General features: G+C 55.2%; 1 protein-coding gene across 4 annotated transcripts in view; it reads left to right on the forward strand.

Moving 5' to 3' along the window:
* Window positions 1–20,363, forward strand: part of RPTOR (regulatory associated protein of MTOR complex 1) — a 451,485-nt gene that overhangs the window by 17,973 nt on the left and 413,149 nt on the right. Inside the window, exon 10 of one of the 4 annotated variants that reach the window (XM_082372797.1) lies at window positions 7,365–8,224. The exons of the other annotated variants lie outside the window; for them this stretch is intronic. Within the exon in view, the coding sequence (XP_082228923.1) occupies window positions 7,365–7,384 (20 nt within the window). The 3' untranslated portion in view covers window positions 7,385–8,224. Of the gene's footprint in view, window positions 1–7,364; window positions 8,225–20,363 lie in introns of those variants that run through there. 4 annotated transcript variants of the gene reach the window in all.

The raw sequence follows: 20,363 nt of genomic DNA on the forward strand, positions 1-20,363 counted from the left end.
GATGGAAGCCCAGGGAGGCCCCGGGTCGCAGCGCTCCTTCCACGCCCCGCTCTGGTTTCTCTCCTTTCATTCAGAATGAGAAGGGAGCTCTCCTCCAGAGCCTGGGCTCCTGGAAGAAGCAAAGGGGACAAGTAAGCAAGGCAGCCAGCTATTTGGGGTCAGCTGTCCGCCTTCCCCTCCCGCTTAACCCGTGCTCCCAAAACCCTTTGTAAGGCGGGGCCAGGGGCTGCCCCACATGGTGGTAGTAGCCCCTAGTCAGGACATTGCAATAGGAAGCGGAGCCATTCCAGGGCAGGGGGCTTCGGGGTACAGAGGGCCTACTGGGGCCAGGTGGGCTGCTGGGTGCCACCCACATGCTTATGGGCTCCACTGGATGGCCCACTGGGCTCAGCAGCTTCCGGCATGTTCCACAGGTACCTTCAAGGGGACTCCTTCAGGCAGGAAGGCCTATCCCAGGTTCTGATATGTGGTCCTCCCCAGATGTCCTCGCTGGCACATCTTTTTTCTCACCTCAGCTTCTACTGTCCACCCAATCCTGAGACTGAGAAAAACCCCTGCTCTTCACAGCCGGTGGTACACAGGGAACCCCAGCTCACCCCACCCTCCCTAGCAGGCCCTGGGCCTTCTGCCCACTCACCCCGGGCTCTGGGATGCTGTGCCTGTGGCTTTAGAAGCTGCACCTCAGTGCCTGCGGCTTTTGGCTCCCCTGTGCCGGCAGTGCCCCAGCTCTCCCTGCCTCTGGACTGAGGCCCGGGTCTGTGTCCTGGGAGAGAAGGTGGAATGCGGCGTCTGATGGTGCTCGGAGAGGGACCGGTCCTCCCTCTCGGAACCTGTTTTCTCGCGGGGATACAAGCACCTGCTTAGTCCAGTTGGGGGAGTGAGTGTGAGGACCCACGTGGAGTCCCTGCCGGCGGTGGCACAGTCACTTCCCAGTTAATGAAGGATGGGGGGCGTCCAGCACCAGCTGGGCTCCACACTGAGACATTAGTGGTCAGAGGCAGGGACAGCGTGGAGTCCCGTCTGAGGCGTGCAGGAGCACGGGGCCATGGCGAAACCATCTCCCTAAAATCCCTGATGGTCACTGGGCACAAACAGGCCTGGGCAGGGTTCCACTGGGGGGTCACAGCTGGACTAAGCACAGCCATAGTCCTGGGGGCTGTCCAAGGACAAGGGAAACAGTGGCACTTGCCTGGGGCCCCAGGCAGCTGCTGCCTCATTCACACCCCTGCTGAGTGCAAGGGTGCTGAGCCACCCCAGATGTGCCCCGAGTCTGGTGCCCAGGACTCTGTGCCAGGGTGGCCCTCAGGAGACTCAGTCCCAGCCTGCCACCCATGCAGGCCCTGCCTGGCGCTCCACAACCACTGCCCTCCTAACTTCTTCCAGGTCTCTCCCTGCCCAGAGTTCATCAGGACCAGGGGGTGGGGGGGACTTAGGAGTGCAGGATGGAAGCCAGGCAGAGCTGGCTGGGCCTGACGGCTTTGTACTGACTGGCCTTGGGCAAAGCTTCGGGCCTGTAATGGGGATCATACCTGTGCTGCCTCCCCGGACAGCTGCAGCCCTGTGTGGAGTGGCCGTGGCACAGAGCCTGGCACGCAGTCAGTCCTTGCAAAGAAAGTGACAAGGTTTGGAGAAGTGGGGCCCACAGGGGCCAAGGTTGATGGTCATCAGTCTGCAAGGCTGTGCTAACTGCACCAATGGGAAGGGAGAAACAGGAAGTAAAGGTCCTCATTTCCTACCGAGCTCCTCCCACCACCCCAAGCCGCAGGAATGCAGGTCCTGCAAGGGCTGGTCAGGAAGGACCGTGACTCCCTGGGCCCAACTGCACCTTCCCCTTCAACGCCTGCCCCACGCACATGCCAATAGGAGAGCTTCCCATGGTGCCGGGAGGCTCAGGGTGATGTCTGCAGCAGCATCCCCTGGGGACCCATCTCTAAGACAGGCACAGAGATGGCCGAGACCTCCTACTGGGGTGGGACTGGGGCTCTGCTTAAAGCCACTGCTTCCTCACTGACCAGAGGAGTCAAGTGGGCCCCCTGGGCTGAGGCATGGGCTGCTGTGGGGACCCTGTCCCCTCCACTTCAGTGAGAAGCAGACAGAGCCTAAGATCAGTTTGCAGACAACTGAAAACCTGAGTGGTTTTTGTTTGTTTCAAGGTTAAAGTCATGTAACAAGTCACCATTTTAACATCTTTAAGTGTACTGTTAATTGGCTTTTAGTATATTCAGAATCTTGTGCAGGCACACCACTATCTAGTTCCAGAACTTTTTCATCCCGTATCCATTAGCAGTCACTCTCCTCCCCCCCTCCCCCCCACCCCAGCCCCTGGCAACCACTGATGGGCTTCCTGTTTCTGTGGACTTGCCGATTCTGGGTACCTCATAGGAATGGAGTCACACAAAGTATGTGACCTTTATGTCTGGCGTCTCTCCTTAGCATGATGTTTTCAAGGTTCATCTGTGTTGTAACATGGATCAGTACTTTTTTTTATGGCCAAATAATATTCTGTTGTATGGATAGGCCACATTTTGTTTATCCATTCATCTACTGATGAATATTTGGGTTATTTGGGGCTATGATGAATAATGCTGCTATGCGAATCGACGTACAAGTTTTTGTGTGAACTTACGTTTTTAGTTCTCTTGGGAGTGGAATTTCATGATAACTCTCTGTTTAACTTTTTGAGGAATAGCCATATTATTTTCCTACTGTTTTCCGCGGTGGCTGCACCTTTTTACAACCCCACCAGCAACACAGGGTTCTAAGTTCTCCACATCCTCACCAACACTTGTGATTATCTGTCTTTTTGATTCTGGCTATGCTAGTGTATGTGAAATGGTATCTCATTGTGGTTTTGATTTGTATTCCCCTAATGGCTAATGATCTTGAGCCCCTTTTCATGTGCGTATTGGCTATTTGTATGTCTTCCTGGGAGAAATGTCCACTCAAATTCTTTGCTGTTTTTAAAATTGGGTTGTTTGTCTTTCTGTCATTGAGCTGTACGAGTTCTTTATATGTCCTGGGTACCAGACCCATTTCAGTTATATAATTTACAAATAGGTTCTCCCATTTTGTGGGTTGTCTTTTCATTTTCTTGATAACGTCCTTTGAATGAAAGTTTTAAAATTTGATGAAATCCAGTTTATCTGTTTTTCACTTGTTGCCTGTGCTTTTGGTGTCATAACGAAGAAACCATTGCCGAATCTCATGTCACAAAGATTTCCTCCTATGTTTTCTTCTAAGAGTTTAATAGTTTCAGCTCTTACATTTAGATCTTTGATGCATTTTGAGGTAATTTTTGTATATGGATATTTGGGTCTCTTGCAATTCCATATGAATTTTAGAACCAGCTTGTCCATTTCTGCCCCCAAAAAAGGCAGTTGGAATTTTGATAGTGATTGCACTGATCAATTTGTAGAGCATTGCTGTCTTTTTTTTCTTTAATAAGTTATTTTTTTAAATTCATTTTATTTATTTATTTTTGGCTGCTTTGGGTCTTCGTTGCTGCGTGCGGGCTTCTCTCTAGTTGCAGCGAGCGGGGGCTACTCTTCGTTGCAGTGCGTGGGCTTCTCATTGCGGTGGCTTCTCTTGTTGCAGAGCACAGGCTCTAGGCGCGCAGGCTTCAGTAGTTGTGGCACGCAGGCTCAGTAGTTGTGGCTCATGGGCTCTGGAGCACAGGCTTAGTAGTTGTGGTGCACAGGCTTAGTTGCTCCGTGGCATGTGGGATCATCCCGGACCAGGGCTCTAATTTCTTTCAACGATGTTTTGTAATTTTCATTGTACACGCCCTGTACTTCCTTTGGTAAAATTTATTACTGAGTATTTTATTCTGTTTGATGCTATTGTAAATGGAATTGTTTTATTCGTTTTATTTTTGGATTGTTCATTGCTAGTGTATAAAAATACAATTGATTTTTGTATCTTATATCTGGCAACTTTGCTGTATTCATTTATTAGCTCTAATAGTGTGTGTGTGTGTGTGTGTGTTCTTTAAGGGTTTTATATATCAGATCATGTCTTATGTGAATATAGTTTTATTTCTTCCTTTCCAATCTGAATACCTTTTATATCTTGTTCTTGCCTGGTTGTCCTGGCTGGAACCTCCAGTGCAATGTTGAATGGAAGTAGGGAGAGTAGACGTCCTTGTCTGGTGCCTGATCTTAGGGGGAAAGCTTCACCAGGGTATGACGTTAGCTGTGGGTTTTCCATAGATGCCCTTGATCAGGTTGAGGAAGATCCTTCTATTCCTAGTTTCTCTGTGTTTTTATCATGAAAGGGTGTTGGATTTATCAAATGCTTTTTCTGCACCTATTGAAATGATCATTTTCCTTCATTCTGTTAATGTGGTGTGTTATATTGATTGACTTTCATATTTTGAACCACTCTTGAATTTATGGAATAAATCCTTCTCGGTCATGGTATATAATCCTTTTACTAAGCTGCTGAATTTGATTTGCTAGTATTTTGTTGAGGATTTTTACATCTATATTCATAAGGTATACTGGTCTGTACTTTTCTTGTGATGTCTTTGTCTGGCTTTGATATGAGGGTAGTACTGGCTTCATAGAATAGTTAGGAAGTGTTCCCTCTGAGAAGGATTGGTGTTGATTCTTGTTAAACCTTTGGTAAAATCACCTGTGAAGCCAGCTGGCTCTGTGCTTATCTTTGTTGGGAGGGGTTTTGATTACTGATTCACTCTCTTTATTTGTTATAGGTCTATGAAGATTTTCTATTTCTTCAATCAGTTGGAAGTTTGTGTGTTTCTAGGAATTTGTCCATTTCAACCAGATTATCTAATGTGTTGGCCTACAATTGTTTGTGATATTTTCTTTCTATTTCTATAAAGTTGGTAGTAGTGTCTCTACTTTGCTTATTGACTTTAGTGGGTTAGTCTGGCTGTGAGTGGTTTTTCTAAGGAGCCCTCTCCCCACCCCCAAGATGCCACTGTTAGTGCCCCTGGCTTGAGTGGGGAGTGGGAGGGCAGAGTCCCCTGCAAGATTCAGAGGGTCAAGACTCAACCTACCTCTGCTTTCAAGAGTTTCCAGCTCTTCCCACAAGCCCCAAAGGGTGTAAATCCCACCCCATCAGAAACTAATTATGGCCCCAATAAATCCTGGGCCTGACCTCAGGGGGGGAGTAGGGTTCCAGGAGAACCAGTTGGAGGATAGCAGAGACATTGTATAACCCTGGGTGGGCTGAGTGGGGGGGGTTAAGCCTGGCATGGAAGGCTTGTGGGCAGAGGTGGGGGTGTCTGAACCTTAAAGGGACGAGAGTTTCAGCTACAGCCTGATGGAAGAGAATCTGCAGCAGTGCGTGGTGCCATTGGCCCCTTGGCCCTGTCTACTGGCTACACCAAGGCCGTATCAGAGATAAGATGAAGAGGTAGAGCATGTCAGCAGCTTGCTGGGACCCCTGGCTCACCCCAGGGTGGTGGGTGTGGCTATAGCCCTGAGCATCTTGGAGGGATGGACCATGCTGAGAGTTCATGTGGAGGGGTTGGGGAGGCTGTGGGAGTGCAGAAGCAACTAGAAGGGGCTGAGGTGGTGCCTGGGGACCTACTGGCTGGGGTCATTCATGGGAGAGCGGGAAAGCAGTGGGACTGGGAATGGGGAGGGGGCTTGGGGGTGGCATGTCCTGCCCACCTCTATCCCCCACCCCCAGAGGCTCTACCCTGCAGAAGGCTACACAGGAGCCCTAAGTGCAGTGGTGTCTGGCCTTCTTCTCACAGAACCTTAAAAATAGGGCCGAGATGATATCCATCTTCGCAGATCACAGCCCACCCCAGAACCAAGAATAAATCTCGAAACACTCAATAATTCAAGTTGGATCCAAATAGATTTTTCTGTTAGCCTGGCAGCCTCTGTGCCCCTTCCCTGCGTCCCCAGGGGCTGAGCCTGAGAGGCTCCCACGAGGTGGTGGGCTGGCCTGACCATTGCAGGTCACACCCAGGCCCCTCAGGACACCTGCCTCCAGGACCCCAGTCTGCCCACGCTCCCCTCACCTGGAGGAGTCAGGAATGGAGGACACCCAGGGCTGGGAGTCCTTTATGATCAGGTCAAGGAGGAGGCCCAGCCATGTTCCTAGCTGTCCCAAGGATACCTCCCTTGCCCCCCTACTTTCTGATCACAGGCATTGGCCTGTTTGAGCTTGGGTCTGAGCCAGGCTTCTTGGCCCCTTTGACCACACCTCCCCTCCCCTCCTAGGCTCCTGGGGTCTCAACTTTCCAAGGCTCAAGGGCCAGCCTGGGCTCCAGGGGAGCAAATCCCCCCACTTAGGCCCCAGTCACTGGTGCACACACACCCCTCAGGGTCTACATTCCTGCCTCCTCCTGGAAGGGTCCCTAAAGGGGCTTCACCTGGGGCTCTGTGGCCTGGCGTGAACAGCTGGGGCAAGGAAGCAGGGCCCAGGTTCCCACCCAAGGCCTCTGCATTTGCTGGAGGTGGGGGGGTCCTCATTGGCCTGGCCCACCCACCGCAGGTTTGGCCCAGCCCCAGCAGTCCCTGTTGCACTGCCCTGGCCAGGCCTGAGTGGAGTTTTACCAAATTATTAATTAAAGGCACAGGCACGCGGCAGCTCTGACATCCAAATGAATAACACACTGGGTAATTAGGAGAGGTGTCAGGGAAATGATGGAGCATGGCCCGCTATCCCCAATTCACCTCCCTGGGAAGCAGGAGCAACTTCTCCGTTTCCTGCCACGATGGGCGGTACTGGAGGCGGGGTAGGGAGTGCAGGCCAGAGGGGCCAGGGCACAGCTGTTGCTTGTGGACAGGGCTGGGTCCTCCCCGGTCTGGTTGCTCTCCACCCAACCGGGAGAAGACCTGGGAACAGGGCGCAGAAGGCGGGAGGTGGGCTAATGGAAGAAGGATGCGGTCCCAAGACAGATAGGCAAGCCGACCTGGAGCGACTCAGAGAGAAAGAGAGAGACTGGGGGAGACCGCTGGAGGCCCGTCGCGGGGCAGGGGAGGAAGGATCCAGACCCGACTCCAGCACACTGGGGGTCCTGCCCTGGAAGAAGAGACGGCTCCCTAGGCCCTTCCTTGGGGCTGCAGGGGCCTGACAGAGAGCAGGCCGGAGTAGTTTTGTCTTTTAGTTACTCAAATTGCACTGGTGTTTTGGTGGTGTTTTTTTTTTTTTTGATCAAGGTTATAAACGTACATAGTTTAAATAGTCAAATAGTTCTATAAGACTTGTAACGAAAACCCAGTAGCTCCTTATTCACCCACCCCTCTCCTCTCCTGACTTCCCCTGCTCAGAGGCAAAATTTTGTTATTTTAGTTTTCTTTGGTGTGGGGGTTTTTCATATTTACTTCTAAATAACATGCTAATGCTGCCTTTCTTTTTTTTCTTTTTCTGTTTTTTTTTAGATTTAGAAATTATCCATTGACTTTCTGCCATGGAGGTTGAGAGTTTGTTCCTTCTCACGTAGCCTCTCATACACTTTCCTTCCACCCATCTTCTCATTTTCATTGAATCAGAATTCAATGTCTGTGTTATTCTTTCTTTGCACATACTGTTCATAGCTGAGTAATGTAATGTAATTACATCTCCTTTTTTGTACAACCTCTTGTTTTTCCTGCACGTGATAATTGCCTCATGTTTTGGATTTGGTTTATTTTCTGTGTATCCATTACTTATTCCCAAACCCTGCAATGAAATATAAATCTCTTTTTGATACATTCAAAGCATCAGGCCATCTTGAATTTATTTTTTTCTCAGAGCCTGTGGTAGCCAGCTTCCAAGATGGCCTCCTGGGGCTGGTGTAGCCCTGTGGCCACACTGAACCAGGTCCGTCTGTATGACCAATGGAGGTGCATAAGTGAGGGTGTGTCATTTCTGATACTAGGCCTAAAATACATTGGGACTTTTGTCTTGATGGTGCCCCCTCCCTCTCTCTCCCCCCTCATCATTCACTTTGAGAGAAGTCAGCTGCTGTGTTGTAAACTGCTCTGTGAAGTCCACGTGGCAGAGAACTGAGCCCACCTGCCAGTCACCATGTGAGGGAGCCATCTTGGAAGTGCACCCTCCAGCCCTGCTCAAGCCTTCAGATGCCCCCAGCCCTGGCTGTCATCTGACTGCAACCTCATGAGAGACTCTGGGACAGAACCAGCTAGCCAGTCTGCTTCCAGGTTCCTATCCCTCAGAAACTGTGAGATAATAGACCTTTGTTCTGGAATAATATTTTTATGCAGCAAAACATAACTAATACAGAGCCACTCCTCCCATACCCACCTGTCCTGGTTGCCTTGTATACCTGATTCACATCCATCACCAGGGACCTCTCTCCACCCTCAGTTTGCTCCGGCTCCTTGTTATAATGGTATGCGTCATCTAGTGTCTTCTTGAGAACTACAACCCCACCCTAGCCCCACCGTAGAAACTGGGGAGACCTTGGAAAGGGGCTTTTTTAAGTACCCAGAAGAGTCCTTGTTTCTAAGGCACAGGGACACCACGACGTCTTTCAGGAGTCTGTCAGTAACCTCAAGATGGGCCACATTGTCCTGTCTCTCCCAGGTGGGTGGGAAATCTGTTCCCTCCTCTGGGCCTGCAGCGCTGTGTGGGGCAAGGCCACCGCTGTCCACGGTGCTGAACTCAACGCCGTCATGTTGGCCTCGGGTGCCAGCCCCAGATGCTGGGTGGCCTCGGCTCTAGCTTTCCTCCTCTTCCACCCAGATCCCCTCTGTCCAGGCCTCACCTTTCTGCACTAGGCTGTCTTCCTGCTCAGGGCTCCTTCTCGCTCTTGTAAGCAGACCCCACATGGGCTCTGCAGACAGGCTTGAATCCTGAAGTAAGATCCTGTAGGTGCTTGAGCTGAGAACTCTCCAGATTACATGTGACAGAAGCAAACTTAAACCACCTTAAGCAAATAATAGGGGCTTGTTAGTTCACTCCAGGGCAGAGCTGGCTGTGAGTGGCCTGGCTGCAACATACGTCTGCCCTCTCCCTCTGTGCCGTTCCCAGGGGGCCTCCCCTCTGGGTGCTGGATGGCTGGCAGCAGCCCCAGCTTACTTTCTCCCCTGTGGTGTTCCCAGGCAAAGTGCAGCCTCTATCCTAAAGGCTCCATCCAAAGCCCCAGGCCCTGGGTTCTGGATGGACTGTTATCACTGCTTAATGTTATCACTGTGGCTGGAGGGGAGGGGGGACCATGTGTGCCTGGAGCCGGGGAGTGGAGTCAGCCACAGCGCATCTCATGGAGGGGCGTTCCTCAGTGGGCAGAGCACTGTCACCAGAAGAAGGCACACCTGGTTGGGGAAACTGAGGGGAGGGGACCCCAGGCTCTCTGAGGATGCTCTGTTCCCAAGGCCCTAAGAAAGCACCGTCTCTTCCCAGCAGTGCCCCATCTTGTCTCCGGGCAATTCTCTTCCCATACCAGCAGGGAATGGCATGATTAAGGCTCCATTATTAACTTGCCAATCTTATTTCTGGGGCACAGATGCTGACGGCTTAGGGGACCCAGTTGGCATATAACGAGGTCTCTGTGACAAATTACTTGGGTGTCAATTAACTACCTAGAGAAATGTCAAGCGGGATCTGTCATGCTGGTGGTGAGGGGCAGCCAATTAACCCGGAGTGGTTAATCCAATCCACGCAATCGCCTGCCTCAGCCTCCGGCAGGGCTGGGAATGAGGAAAAAGGCCTAGGGTGTGGGGTAGGCGGGGCCTGGCCTCCATCTCCCTGGGACACACTTCTGCAGTCACACTGGGGTGCTCAGCACATGGCTCTTGCCTTGCAGCCTGACTCTGTCCATTCTTTCATTCATTCCACAGCCACCTGCTGGGTCAGGCCTGAACTGGTCACTGCTGGTCAGGGGGTGGGACAGTGCTGGGGAAGGACAAATGTGCAGACAGGTGTCCATGACTTGCGTGGTCTCCACAGGATCCAATATGGATAAGAGTATCCTCAGGGAAGGGTAAACTCTAAAGGGGTGAGGGCAGGGCAGGGAGGTGAAGGAGGAGTGGCCAGGTCCCGGGTGGCAGTCAGGTGGAGGGCACCCAGGACAGTGCAGACACAGAACAGTACCCCGGTCCCAGTGCTCGGAGCCTTTGGCAATCAACTGGTAGACCTGAGCACAATCCAGCTACCCGACTCTGAGCCATAGGACTTGGAGACAGTTTCTTCAAACTTTTCTAAACCTGTTTCCTCACCTGTAAAATGGGGCTAAAAGCCCCCAGTTCCCAGGAGTGTTGTGAGAGCGAATGGGGCCCTGTGTAGATATGCCTGGCCCAGCACAGGTGCTGGCTGAATTTGCATCCCCCTCCTCCTCCCTGCAGGTGAAGCCTTGGTCCCCAGCTCACTAGTGGGAGGCTCAGATGGAGCACGTGCGGGGAGAGGCACAGGATGAGGCATGCAGCCTGGGAGGAGAAGGGCATCCTGGAGGGGGTGGTGTGGGCTGGCCAGCGGGCCCACAGGCAGACACGAAGCTGAGGGGCAGGGTTCAGGGACTCTGGCTACCCCACACGGTCACACCATGCCATTTGGGTTTTGCTTGTTTTCAGGAAAGCACACTGGTCACTTGGAGGTGGGTCCCTCTGGTGAGGACCAGTGACCATGCTCTGATCCCACCCTCTTCCCATGCCTCTGCCCACACCATCCCCCCACCTGGCCCGCCCCTCTGGTAGTGGTGACCCCACCCCCACCCCACCCTGTGGTAGCCCCCACCCCATGTCTGCTCGGCAGGTGATTGGCAGCTGCCACTTCCCAGCCCCCCAGCTACAGCGCCTCATGCTTATTCATGACACTGACATATGGCACCTCCGTGGGGGGGGGGGGGGGATCGGAGGGAGCTGCCAATTGTGAGAGTGCAGCGTGTCCCCATTCGAGCCCTGCTGAAGGAAAACAAACGCAAGATGTGAGGGGAGCAGAGGCGGCCTGGGGGCGTGCGTGTGTGTGCGTGTGCTTGCCTGCACCGCGGGGGCGCTGGGAGGAGGGGAGGAAAACAAAGGGTGAAGGTGGGGGAGAAAGGGAGGCTGCAGGGCTTGGAAGTGAGCTTTGTTTGTCATGGCTTCTGCCGTCTCAGTTAACGGGGTCCTCAGAGGCCAAGCTGTCCATCCCTCTGCCCCAGGCAGGCTGGCTCACACCAGCCTAAGACCCCTTTCACCTCGCTCCCCCTCACCTCTCACATGGGACACTGGGCTAGAGGCCGTGAACAAGATAAGGGCTCAGCAGCCAGCAGCCCCATTTGCAGATCGTTGAAATGTTCTAATTCTTTCCAGAATCAGGCAAATTTAGCTAATGTCAAGCCAGAGTCCATAGGGCTCCAGACTTAGCCAATTTATTTTCCTGTTTTTATTGAGGAAGAGTATGTGCATCACCCCCCAGCAGTTCCCCTCCCCCAGGCTGGGCTGGCCCTCCAGTGCTCTGCTGGCCACCCACGGGCTACAAAGCTCTGTTCCTTGGCTGGGGAGGGCAGAGCAGAGACAAAGGCCGAGCTCTCGGGGTCCTCAGCCAGCCCCTCCTCCTGGACCCAGGGCTGGAGGCTGCTACCATGGAAACGAGGCTCTTTGCCAACTGGCCACGTGCATCCTGGAAACAGTAGGTGAGTCCAGGAGTCAGTGGGTCCAGGAACTGTGACCACCTCCCAGGAGGTCCAGCCCTAGGGTCCCTTGACCCTGCTCTGCCATCTACCCCCATTGGTTGTAAGAACTCAGGAGAGAGAGAGAAGCTTGCTGAGGGAGCCTGGGATGAGGCTGGGGCCAAGAGAGAGTGAGGAGCCCCATGAGGCCCAGCCGAGGGTCCCACACTTGTACAGGAGCTGGATGCTCTGAACCCTCTTCCACAAGCCTTCACACGCGCTTTGTGCAGTGGCTGACCCTGTGGGGTCTGTCCATGGAGTCCACCAATCCCCTCACTTTAGGCCTTCCCCAGGGAGTCAGGGAGCTGGAGAAGCCTGTCCCCCAAGGGTGCAGCCTGCTAGAGAGCTGCCCATCCAGCAACTCCCTCCCAGGACACTCTGATTCCGGCCTCGGACACCCTGGTCCCCAGCCCTGGTAGGCTGTCTGGGTGTCCTGACCCCCTCCTGGCCCAGCCTTGGATGAGGGGCCCCTGCCCCAGCCAAGTGTCACGTGAGCCCTGCGCTGGGCTGGCATGCTCTCGTCCGGCAGGCGCAGGGCCGCTGCGCTTCAGGCACCGCTGTACATAGAGGCATCTGCTGTTCACTGTCTCCGGGCAGATGGGCTGCCAGTGAGCTAAGTGTGTGCGGGGGAAGGGGTGCCATAGGAACCCCTTCCCGCAGTAGCATGGGGGCGGGAGAGGCAGGCGCCTGCCTAGGGAGAGCGGGGAGCACACAGGAGGGAGGGGCTAGGATCGCATGGGCTCCCCGTTTGGGGTGAGGCCTGTGGTGCTGGTTCCTGGGCAAGGAAATCCCAGCAGGACCGCCGAGGGGAAGGGAAGCCTGGAAGCACTGGCCGAGGCAGGGATCCCCCTGTCACCACTGGCTGGCTGGCCTTGGGCAGGTCCCTTTCCTCTCAGGGCCTGAGGGAATGGGTTTGGATTGTCTTCAGGATGCCTTCCAGTTCCTAAACCCTGAGCTTCGGCAGGATGGGGGCAGCCTGCCATCTGAGGGACCTCCTGCGTGGCAGGGGAGGCGGGGACGACACACCAGCACAGTCTGCTGTGGCTCCTAGAGAGGTTAGGGTAGCGCTGTGTGTCAGGTGAGGTCACTCTGCAGAGTGGGACTCAGCGCCGGCTTTTGCAGCCCTGCCTGGCCGCAGCGGGAACCACGCAGTGTGGGTCCCGGCAGGTGATGGGGGCAGGATGCCGGCTGAGGTGGGAGCCCTGCCCTGATACAGACCTGGCTGCCCCAAAGCCCAGCCTGCTGGACCTGGACCTGGGGCCCATGAAGGGGGAAGTGTGGGAAAGTCGACAAGGAAACAGCCCAAGACCACCGACAGCCTCGGAAACGCACCCATGGGGCAGCAGGAGGGCCTAGGGCAGGGGTGGGGGAGGTCCACTGGACAAACCCCAGAATCCTGCTCTGGGAAAACCTAAAGGCTCCTCATTCATAATGATGGTGAGCAGAGCCACTGGGGCCTGGCTCAGCACCCCTTCGTGTGCCAGATGCCACCCTGAGCACTTGGCACCGTGGCCTTCAGTAATCGGCCCAGTAGCGGGGGAAGCAGTCATTACCCCACTAGACAGGGGTGGAGACTGAGGCTTAGAAAGATTACGTGGCTGGCAGAGGCCTGTGGGCCAGTTGGTGGCTGAGCTGGGAATGGAGCCCGAGGCCAGCTGGCTGCACAGCCCTGATGGTCAGCTCGACCCCCTGGGCACCCTGCTGCTAGGTGCCTTGACCCTCCACAGCTCCAGAAGCCCAGGGGAGAGTGCCAGGTGCCTGGTGTCCCCTCCTCCTTCCTCCGTCCCTGGGAGGCCCCCACCCCACCCCTGCAGCCGCCTCCACCCGCCTGGCTGCAGTGTGACTCAGCTCAGCTGTTCCTCAGCCACTCTGCTGGCTGGTGCTTGCCTTTCTTCTTCTTTTCCAACATGTGACATTGCCACTGTGCTGTGGCACAGTGACTGCCTCTGCCCAGGACTGTCCGTGGTGGCCCCAGCTTGAGGTGGCCAAGGTGGCCAGGTGGCCGGGCCTCACCCCCAGACTCTGGTCATGGGCAGAGAGACTGTCACCTCCAGAGCGGGCACAGTCCTCACCTTAGTTCCGCCTGACTCGGGCACAGTGCCAGGGGACACCTGTCCAAAGTCACCCTTCGCAGCTGCCTCAAGGACCTGTGTCCTTGACATTGTAGGTTGGGCATCAAGAGGCCAGAAACCCTTCTAGGGAGGGTAACCCGGAGGGGATGGCCAGAGCCCCACTTTTCAAGAAAGGGGTAAGAAATGGAGAGATGTGTCCTGGAGAAGACTGGGGCAGGGGCATTGCCCATTGCCAAGGCGGGGGGTGGGGGAGTGAGTTACACGAAGAAGGAAGGGCTTTCCCTCAATGAAGGAAGACTCCCTGATACTTGGGAGTGTCAGTGGAATTCGCTGTTTTGTTAGGTGGTGAATTCCCTGTTCATAGGAAGATTGAAGCTGTGACATGGACAGGATTCTTCATGGGGTTGAGCCCAGTGTGGTGGAGTTGGTGGGAAGAGCATTAAAAGCTGGCGTTAGACATTTCGGGTTTGAGTCTCAGGTTTGTGTAAACTCAGGCAAGTCATTAAACCTCTCAGAGCCTCAGTCTCCTCTTCTGTAAAATGGGATTAGTATCTCCTTCACAGGCAGTAAGGATCCCAGGAGACAGTGTAGGATAAAGCGCAGTGTAAACTGCAGAGTGCACACAGATGTTTTTATATTCTGGTTCTGACCCATGCATCTTGCATCTTGAAGGTTCTCCATCTCTGAGAGCATTTTCTGCCAAGGATGGGAATGAGCCCCATCAGAAGAAATGGCCCAAACTCCAACAGAGAATTTGGGGAAGAGGAAAGGAAGCGCTTTGGGAGGTGGGAAGTCAAAAGATGAAGGGATTGTGGGACCCACCCTTCCCCTTGGGCAGGAGGGGCAGGGCAGCTTCTCCTGCCTCCTGGACTTGGAGATCTTGGGGGTCTGAGGCGCAGGGGGGCCTGCGAGCCCTCAAGGAGATGGGGTGTTCATGATGCCTGGCCTTGGGGAAAACACAATGATGGGGATATGGGAGGTGGTGGGAAGCTCTGTCTGGGCAGCCACAAGCTGACTTGGGGTTTGAGTAGCAAAAGGAGATTCGACAGCCCCATGGATGCTGGGCTGGGGCAGCTGGTTTCCCCTGACCGAACGTCCCTTTGCACCTCACCTCTTCCTCTTCTCCCTTGCTCCCTTCTCAGTGCCCATTTCTCATGCCTCTTGGAGTGGTTGAATGGCTGGGTGCCCAAAGATGGAATCCTAGAACCTCAGAACGTGACCATACTTAGAATAGAGTCTTTGCAGATGTAACCAAGTTCAGGATTTTGAGATGAGATCATCCTGGATTAGAGTGGGTCCTAAATCCAGTGTCAGGTGTCAGAAGAGAAAAGCAGAGGGAGATTTGAGACTTAGACCCAAGAGACGACCGTGTGAAGTTGGAGGCAGAGACTGGAGTGGTGTGCCCACCAGCCAAGGAACACTAAAGATGGCCAGCAGCCACTGGAGGCTGGGAGAGAGGCCTGGGACGGTTTCTCCCTCAGATTGCAGCAGCTGCTGGGAGTTTGGGCTCTGTGAACTAAAAGGGGTTCTGGGGTGGCTGCTACCTTGCTGGTGTTCTCTGGCTCCCTTGCAGTTAGAGTGGGGGAATGTGACCTGGGCTCCGCCAACCAAGATTCACCTGAACAGACTGACTCAGAAGCAGCCAACACCAGAAAGCAGATCCCCCCGCACCTCTTTTCTAGCAGCGGTGGGGGTGGAAGGTCCTGGCTTCTGGGCAGCAGTGCCCTATCACGCGTGGGCTGCTGGGTCTGTGCCCAGTGGTGGAGGCCGTGTGGTTGGGGCCTTGCTCCTGGGCGTGTGGCCACTGAGCAGAAGCTTTCTTTGCCATTAAGCTAGCCAAAGTGTGTCCTGCTGGTTGTGAGCGGTATAAGGGGTAAGGAGACCTCTGTCCATGGGGCAGGGAGTTCATGCCCCAGAGAGAAGCTCCTAGAAGCCCTTCTCCTGCTAATCCTGGCTGGATGAGAGCCGAACTCTGCCCCAGGGACTGTGGGAGTGGAGCTGGCCGAGAGGTCCGTGGGGATCAGGAGGAGGAAACACAGCCTGGGCTGGAAGCACCGCGGTCAGGACAAGGTGGTCCCCACTTTCCCCACAGCTTTTCCCTGGGCCTGGCACCCACTCTCCCCCCTCCATCCCTCCTCAGGGCCCCTGTCCTCCCTCCCTCTGTCCTCCTTCTCTCCCCTACACCCTTCTTGGAAATGAAGTCATCTAGAAAAATAATCAAAAAATAGAAAGGAAAAAAAAAAAGCTAAGAAAATGGGATTTTTTTCCCCTTCAAACATTTGGTAAGACACCTCCCACACGGATGAGTGTCCACCGGGGCCTGTTTTTGTCCGAGGGAGACTCGGGCTTGAACGCCTTGGGTGGTGTAAGCCAGGTGGGCCTCCCGACTCCCCACCGTGGGGGTCCGCGCTGGGCCTCTTCCTGCAGACCGGCCAGGGTCAGCCCCTGAAGCCTGAGACCCCAGGTGATGCCTTCAGCAGAAGGCCCGCGAGCCCCTGAGGCAGAGGCAGGGTGGGGAGAGAGGACAGGAGGGTTCAAGTTCAGGGGGGAATATTAGCTCCTAAGTGAGGTCTCTGCCTCCAGTCTCTCCCGTCTTCCCACCAGCCCACGCCTTGCCTTGCTGCAGAGTTCTCGTTTGTTTATTTATAATTTAAACTCAGCCTGCTTCTAAGAAGGCTCAAGGCACTTGCCTAAAAAGCTGCTTCCGCGAGCTGGGTCGCGCTCCCTCAGCCTTGGGCTCAAAGACCATGGACACTATCCCGTTGCTCAGCCTGACTCCCAGGGCCCCCTGGCCCTGGCCCCCATGGCAGCCTGTCCCACCACCCGGTGTGCACCCGGGTTTCAGACACACCCTTCCAGGGCAGCTTGCTGGGGTGACCGGGCCTGGGGTGCCTCCTCCCATCTTGGAACCAGCCCCTTCCTCCCTGGCCCCTGTGGAGGGACCTGGGGACGTCTGTACCTCTCTTCTGCCCCTCGGCCATCTGTTCTGTCACAGTCACCTGGTACAGGCTGCTCCTTTTGCCCCCAACTGGATTCGCCCAGCCCTTGAAGGGGTGTGACCGAGTCATGTCACTGTTGACAACGATGGATGATATGGTGGTGAAGGAGGGGGCTCCCCTCTGCGTCTGGAATGGCATTAGGCCTGCGGTGCCATGTCTCTCGGGCATAGGTTCCCACGGTTGATGTAAAGAAAGGGAAGGGCCTGTGGGGGAAGGCTCGGCAGGGGAGCGCCTGCAGAGGAGGGCAGGGGTCACCCTGATGGTTTCGTCTGAACCCCAGGTAGAAGCCAAAGATGCCATTTTCTCATTTCTTCGGGATCCAGTGACCAAGTGCGACTCCATCCACCAGGGAGGGGCAGGGCACCCACCACAGTGAGGACCCACATTGCTGCACTTGGTGTCCTCATTCTGAACTTCCCAGCCCAGCTGGGCCTCAGGACTTCTTGCTTCCTGCAGGAGGGTCACCTTGATCCTGGGTCTCCCTTCCCTCAGCCTTGCATCTTTGGGCTCACTTTTCCATCTCGTGGCAAAACAAGCAAGCGTTGGCACTGCCCCGGCTCCTTCTCAGATCCATGCCATCCCAGGCCAGATAAGGGGCTTACCAGGACAACTGGCAAACAGCACTTCATTTCTCCAGTCCCCAGTTCCTCCTCTGTAAAACGGAGCTAATGACGCCGACCTCAGCCCTGCAAACAAGATAAAGCCCACTGAGCACACATTTGCTTCCTTCCCCTCTGAGAGCCTCAGTTTTCCCATCTGTAAAATGAAGCCCTCTCTCAGGCTGTAGACCCAACTCCTGCAGAGCAGGCTGGATGCCTCTGCCAGCTGGAGGGCGCATCATGGGCAAGGGGCAGGGGCTGCCCTCCTCTCCTACTATTTACAGATTCAAGATCCCACTGGCCTGGCATCATCAGTTGTAACCAGCGTCCCTCCCTCCCTCCACCTGAGCGGACACTGCCTGGCAGAAGGATCCCTGACAAGGAGGGCCCTCAGGGGTTGCCCTCAGTAAGCCTCAGTGGAAAGGGCAATGCCAGGCGGGCCATGCCAGGAATGCTCGGCCACTTGGCGATCACAGTAGGGTACGGCCTTCCCCTGGTTCCGGCTCTCCTCCTTGCCACTGCGTTCCATGGGGCCACAGATGCCCTGGCTGCGGGGGCTGAGGCAGACCAGATGTCCATTCCAGGCCACCATGCCCCATGCCAGAAGGACAGTGCAGCATGGCCCCGTGCTGACACAGCCCTGGAACCGTAGACTTTGGAGCTGAGAGGGAGGCAGGAGCAGGAGGGCGGGTGGAGAGGAGCCAGGTGGCTCCTCTCCTGAAGGAAACGCCTTTGAGCCACAGCCCGGCCCAGGAGCATCTGGCTGCCGGGGTGGCCTGTGCCCTGCTCCCCACAAGGCTGGCGGCATATGGCTGCCCTGGCTCACCCAAGCCACACACCATGCAAAGAGCTCCTCTCCCAGTGCCCACACCCACAGGGAAGCCAGTTGTCTGGACACTTGGATGCAATTCTGGGCAGCCCTGGATGCTTGTCTGGCTTCCCGCTTGAGAAGCAGCATTGGGCCCTGGGAAGAGCACAGCCTTCTCAGCCACAAAGAGCTGGATCCCAGGAATCGCATCAGCACAGAGCAGACAACCAGTGATTGTCGTCCACAGTGCACACTTCACGCCAGAAGGGCCTCCAGGGACCACCGGGAGGAATTCCAGAGGCCCCACTCTGGACGCTGAGCCCACCCTCCTTACGCTGTGCCTCACACGCCCGGCCTCAGCACTGCCCTCTGCATGGTGGTAATCACTCTCCTCTGTCCCACCAGACTGAGAGCCTTGAGGGCAGCACCAGACTTTCTCACCCAGTTCACCCAGCAGAGTGCCAGGCACGTGGGAGGGGCTGCCGGCACCAGCCAGCGACATCTGGAGCCCAGAGGATTCTGAGCTGAGGATGACAGTGTTTGGAGGATAGGGCTCCCTGAGATGCCTTGGGCCTCCTGCAGGAATGGGAGGCTACTCTTTGGGAGTGAGATTTTGAAAGTAAGGCACTTGGCATGTGGGCAGTCAGCCAGTCCTGGCCGGTTCTCCTTCCAGAGAGGGTGACCCAAGGGATTCACCACCCTTCTTGGGAAGGAAAAGAAGACCCCTCTTCCACCTGCTCAGTCTACAACACTTACTGAGTACCTGCTCTGGTCTAACAAGACACTCTTGGCCATGGAGCTTTCAGACGACATATAAGTACATTATCAACTCTGTTGGATGGTGATAAGACCTACGGAGAAAACTCAGGGCAGGGAGTATGGGGAATATGGGGTGTAACTTTAAGCAGGTGGGTCACCTCACTGAAGAGGCGAGCATCCTGCTAACGTCTTGGGGAGGCGTGTCCCAGGCAGAAGGACCAGCAAGTCCAAAGGTGGGGTGGGGGGAGGGGCGGGGTATGGAGCAAGGTCAGTCAAGAGTCAAGCAGTCAGCGAGGCTGAAGTGGGGGAGCAGGGAGGGGGAGGCAAACGGGGCAGGGCCTTGACTCTCTTGAGGGAAGCAGGGCACCACAAGATGACACGGACTGAAGGGCGGAGCTGGGAGACCCGGCGAGAGGTTGGGCAGTATTCTAGGCGACTAAAGGTGGCCCAGACCAGGGTGGTCGCAGCGGAGGAGGGAGAAAGTTCCTGTTCTGGGCACGTTTCGGTGGCACAGCCAGCAGGGTCGGCTACCACATGGTACGCGGGAGTAGAGTCCAGGTGACAGCCTAGGCCGGAAACTCTGCCCCACGCTCCCTTGGCCCGAGCCGACCGGAAGCCGCGAGGCCGAGCTCTCGCGGGAGCACCTCCCGGGCCCCGCCTCTGCGCTCCGCCAATCGCCGCGAGCTCGAGGGCGTTGCCGTGGCAACCCCGCCCGGCGTCTGGGTCCGGAGGTTCTGTCCCAGAGCGTGGCCTCCGGGCCTCGGTACCCAGGTCCACGTGTGGTCTGGGTCCCGCCGTTCCCGCGCTCGGGGTCACGGGCGTCCTCCTCCCCAGGGCGCCCTCTCAGGAGGGTTCGGGGGCAGGAGACCGCAGAAAGCCCAGTCGACCCTTTTAACGTTGTCCGAACATTTTACACCCACTGTCCCGGAAGTTGAGCCAAGGCCGACACCCACGCCTCCTGGAGGGCTACCCCGCCTCCCTCGGACACCACCCACCCCGGAACATGCTCGCCGCCCCTTGCGGAGGAGCGGGTCGTAGGGAGAGAATGCTCCTAGGCTGCAGACTCTCTGAGGACGGGGACCCCGGCCCAATGCATCGATTGTCTAAGGAAGGAGGAATGAAAGCACGAGTATGAAGTAGTGTGAACTTGAGAGGGAGTCGTTGTTTTAGGTTCACCCAGAAATCCAACTCAAAGGAAAGTTACTGCAACTGGGGAAGAGCACAGTTGGCTGGAGAATTTGGTTTAAATATAAATAAATAAAATTTAAATTACATAACCAACACATGTTTGGTGTAAAACACGAAAGTATAAAAATCCTTGATCCCATCACTGTTGACACTTAAGAATATTTTCTTCTAGTCTTTTTTTCTCAATATATTGCATACACATTTTTTTTCAGATAAAATTTATGCATGTGCTGCAGTGCCCCATGGACCCTTATGTGTGAATGGGAATGGAGGCTCCTGATGTGATTGCAGGGTTTTCCCTCCGCAGTATCCCAGTTTCTCCCCCAACACACAAACAACACTCAAGGGCACACACATGTGCACTGATGC

This window comes from Balaenoptera borealis (genome assembly GCF_965194805.1).
Source record: "Balaenoptera borealis genome assembly, chromosome: 20".
NCBI classification, from domain to species: Eukaryota; Metazoa; Chordata; class Mammalia; order Artiodactyla; family Balaenopteridae; genus Balaenoptera; species Balaenoptera borealis.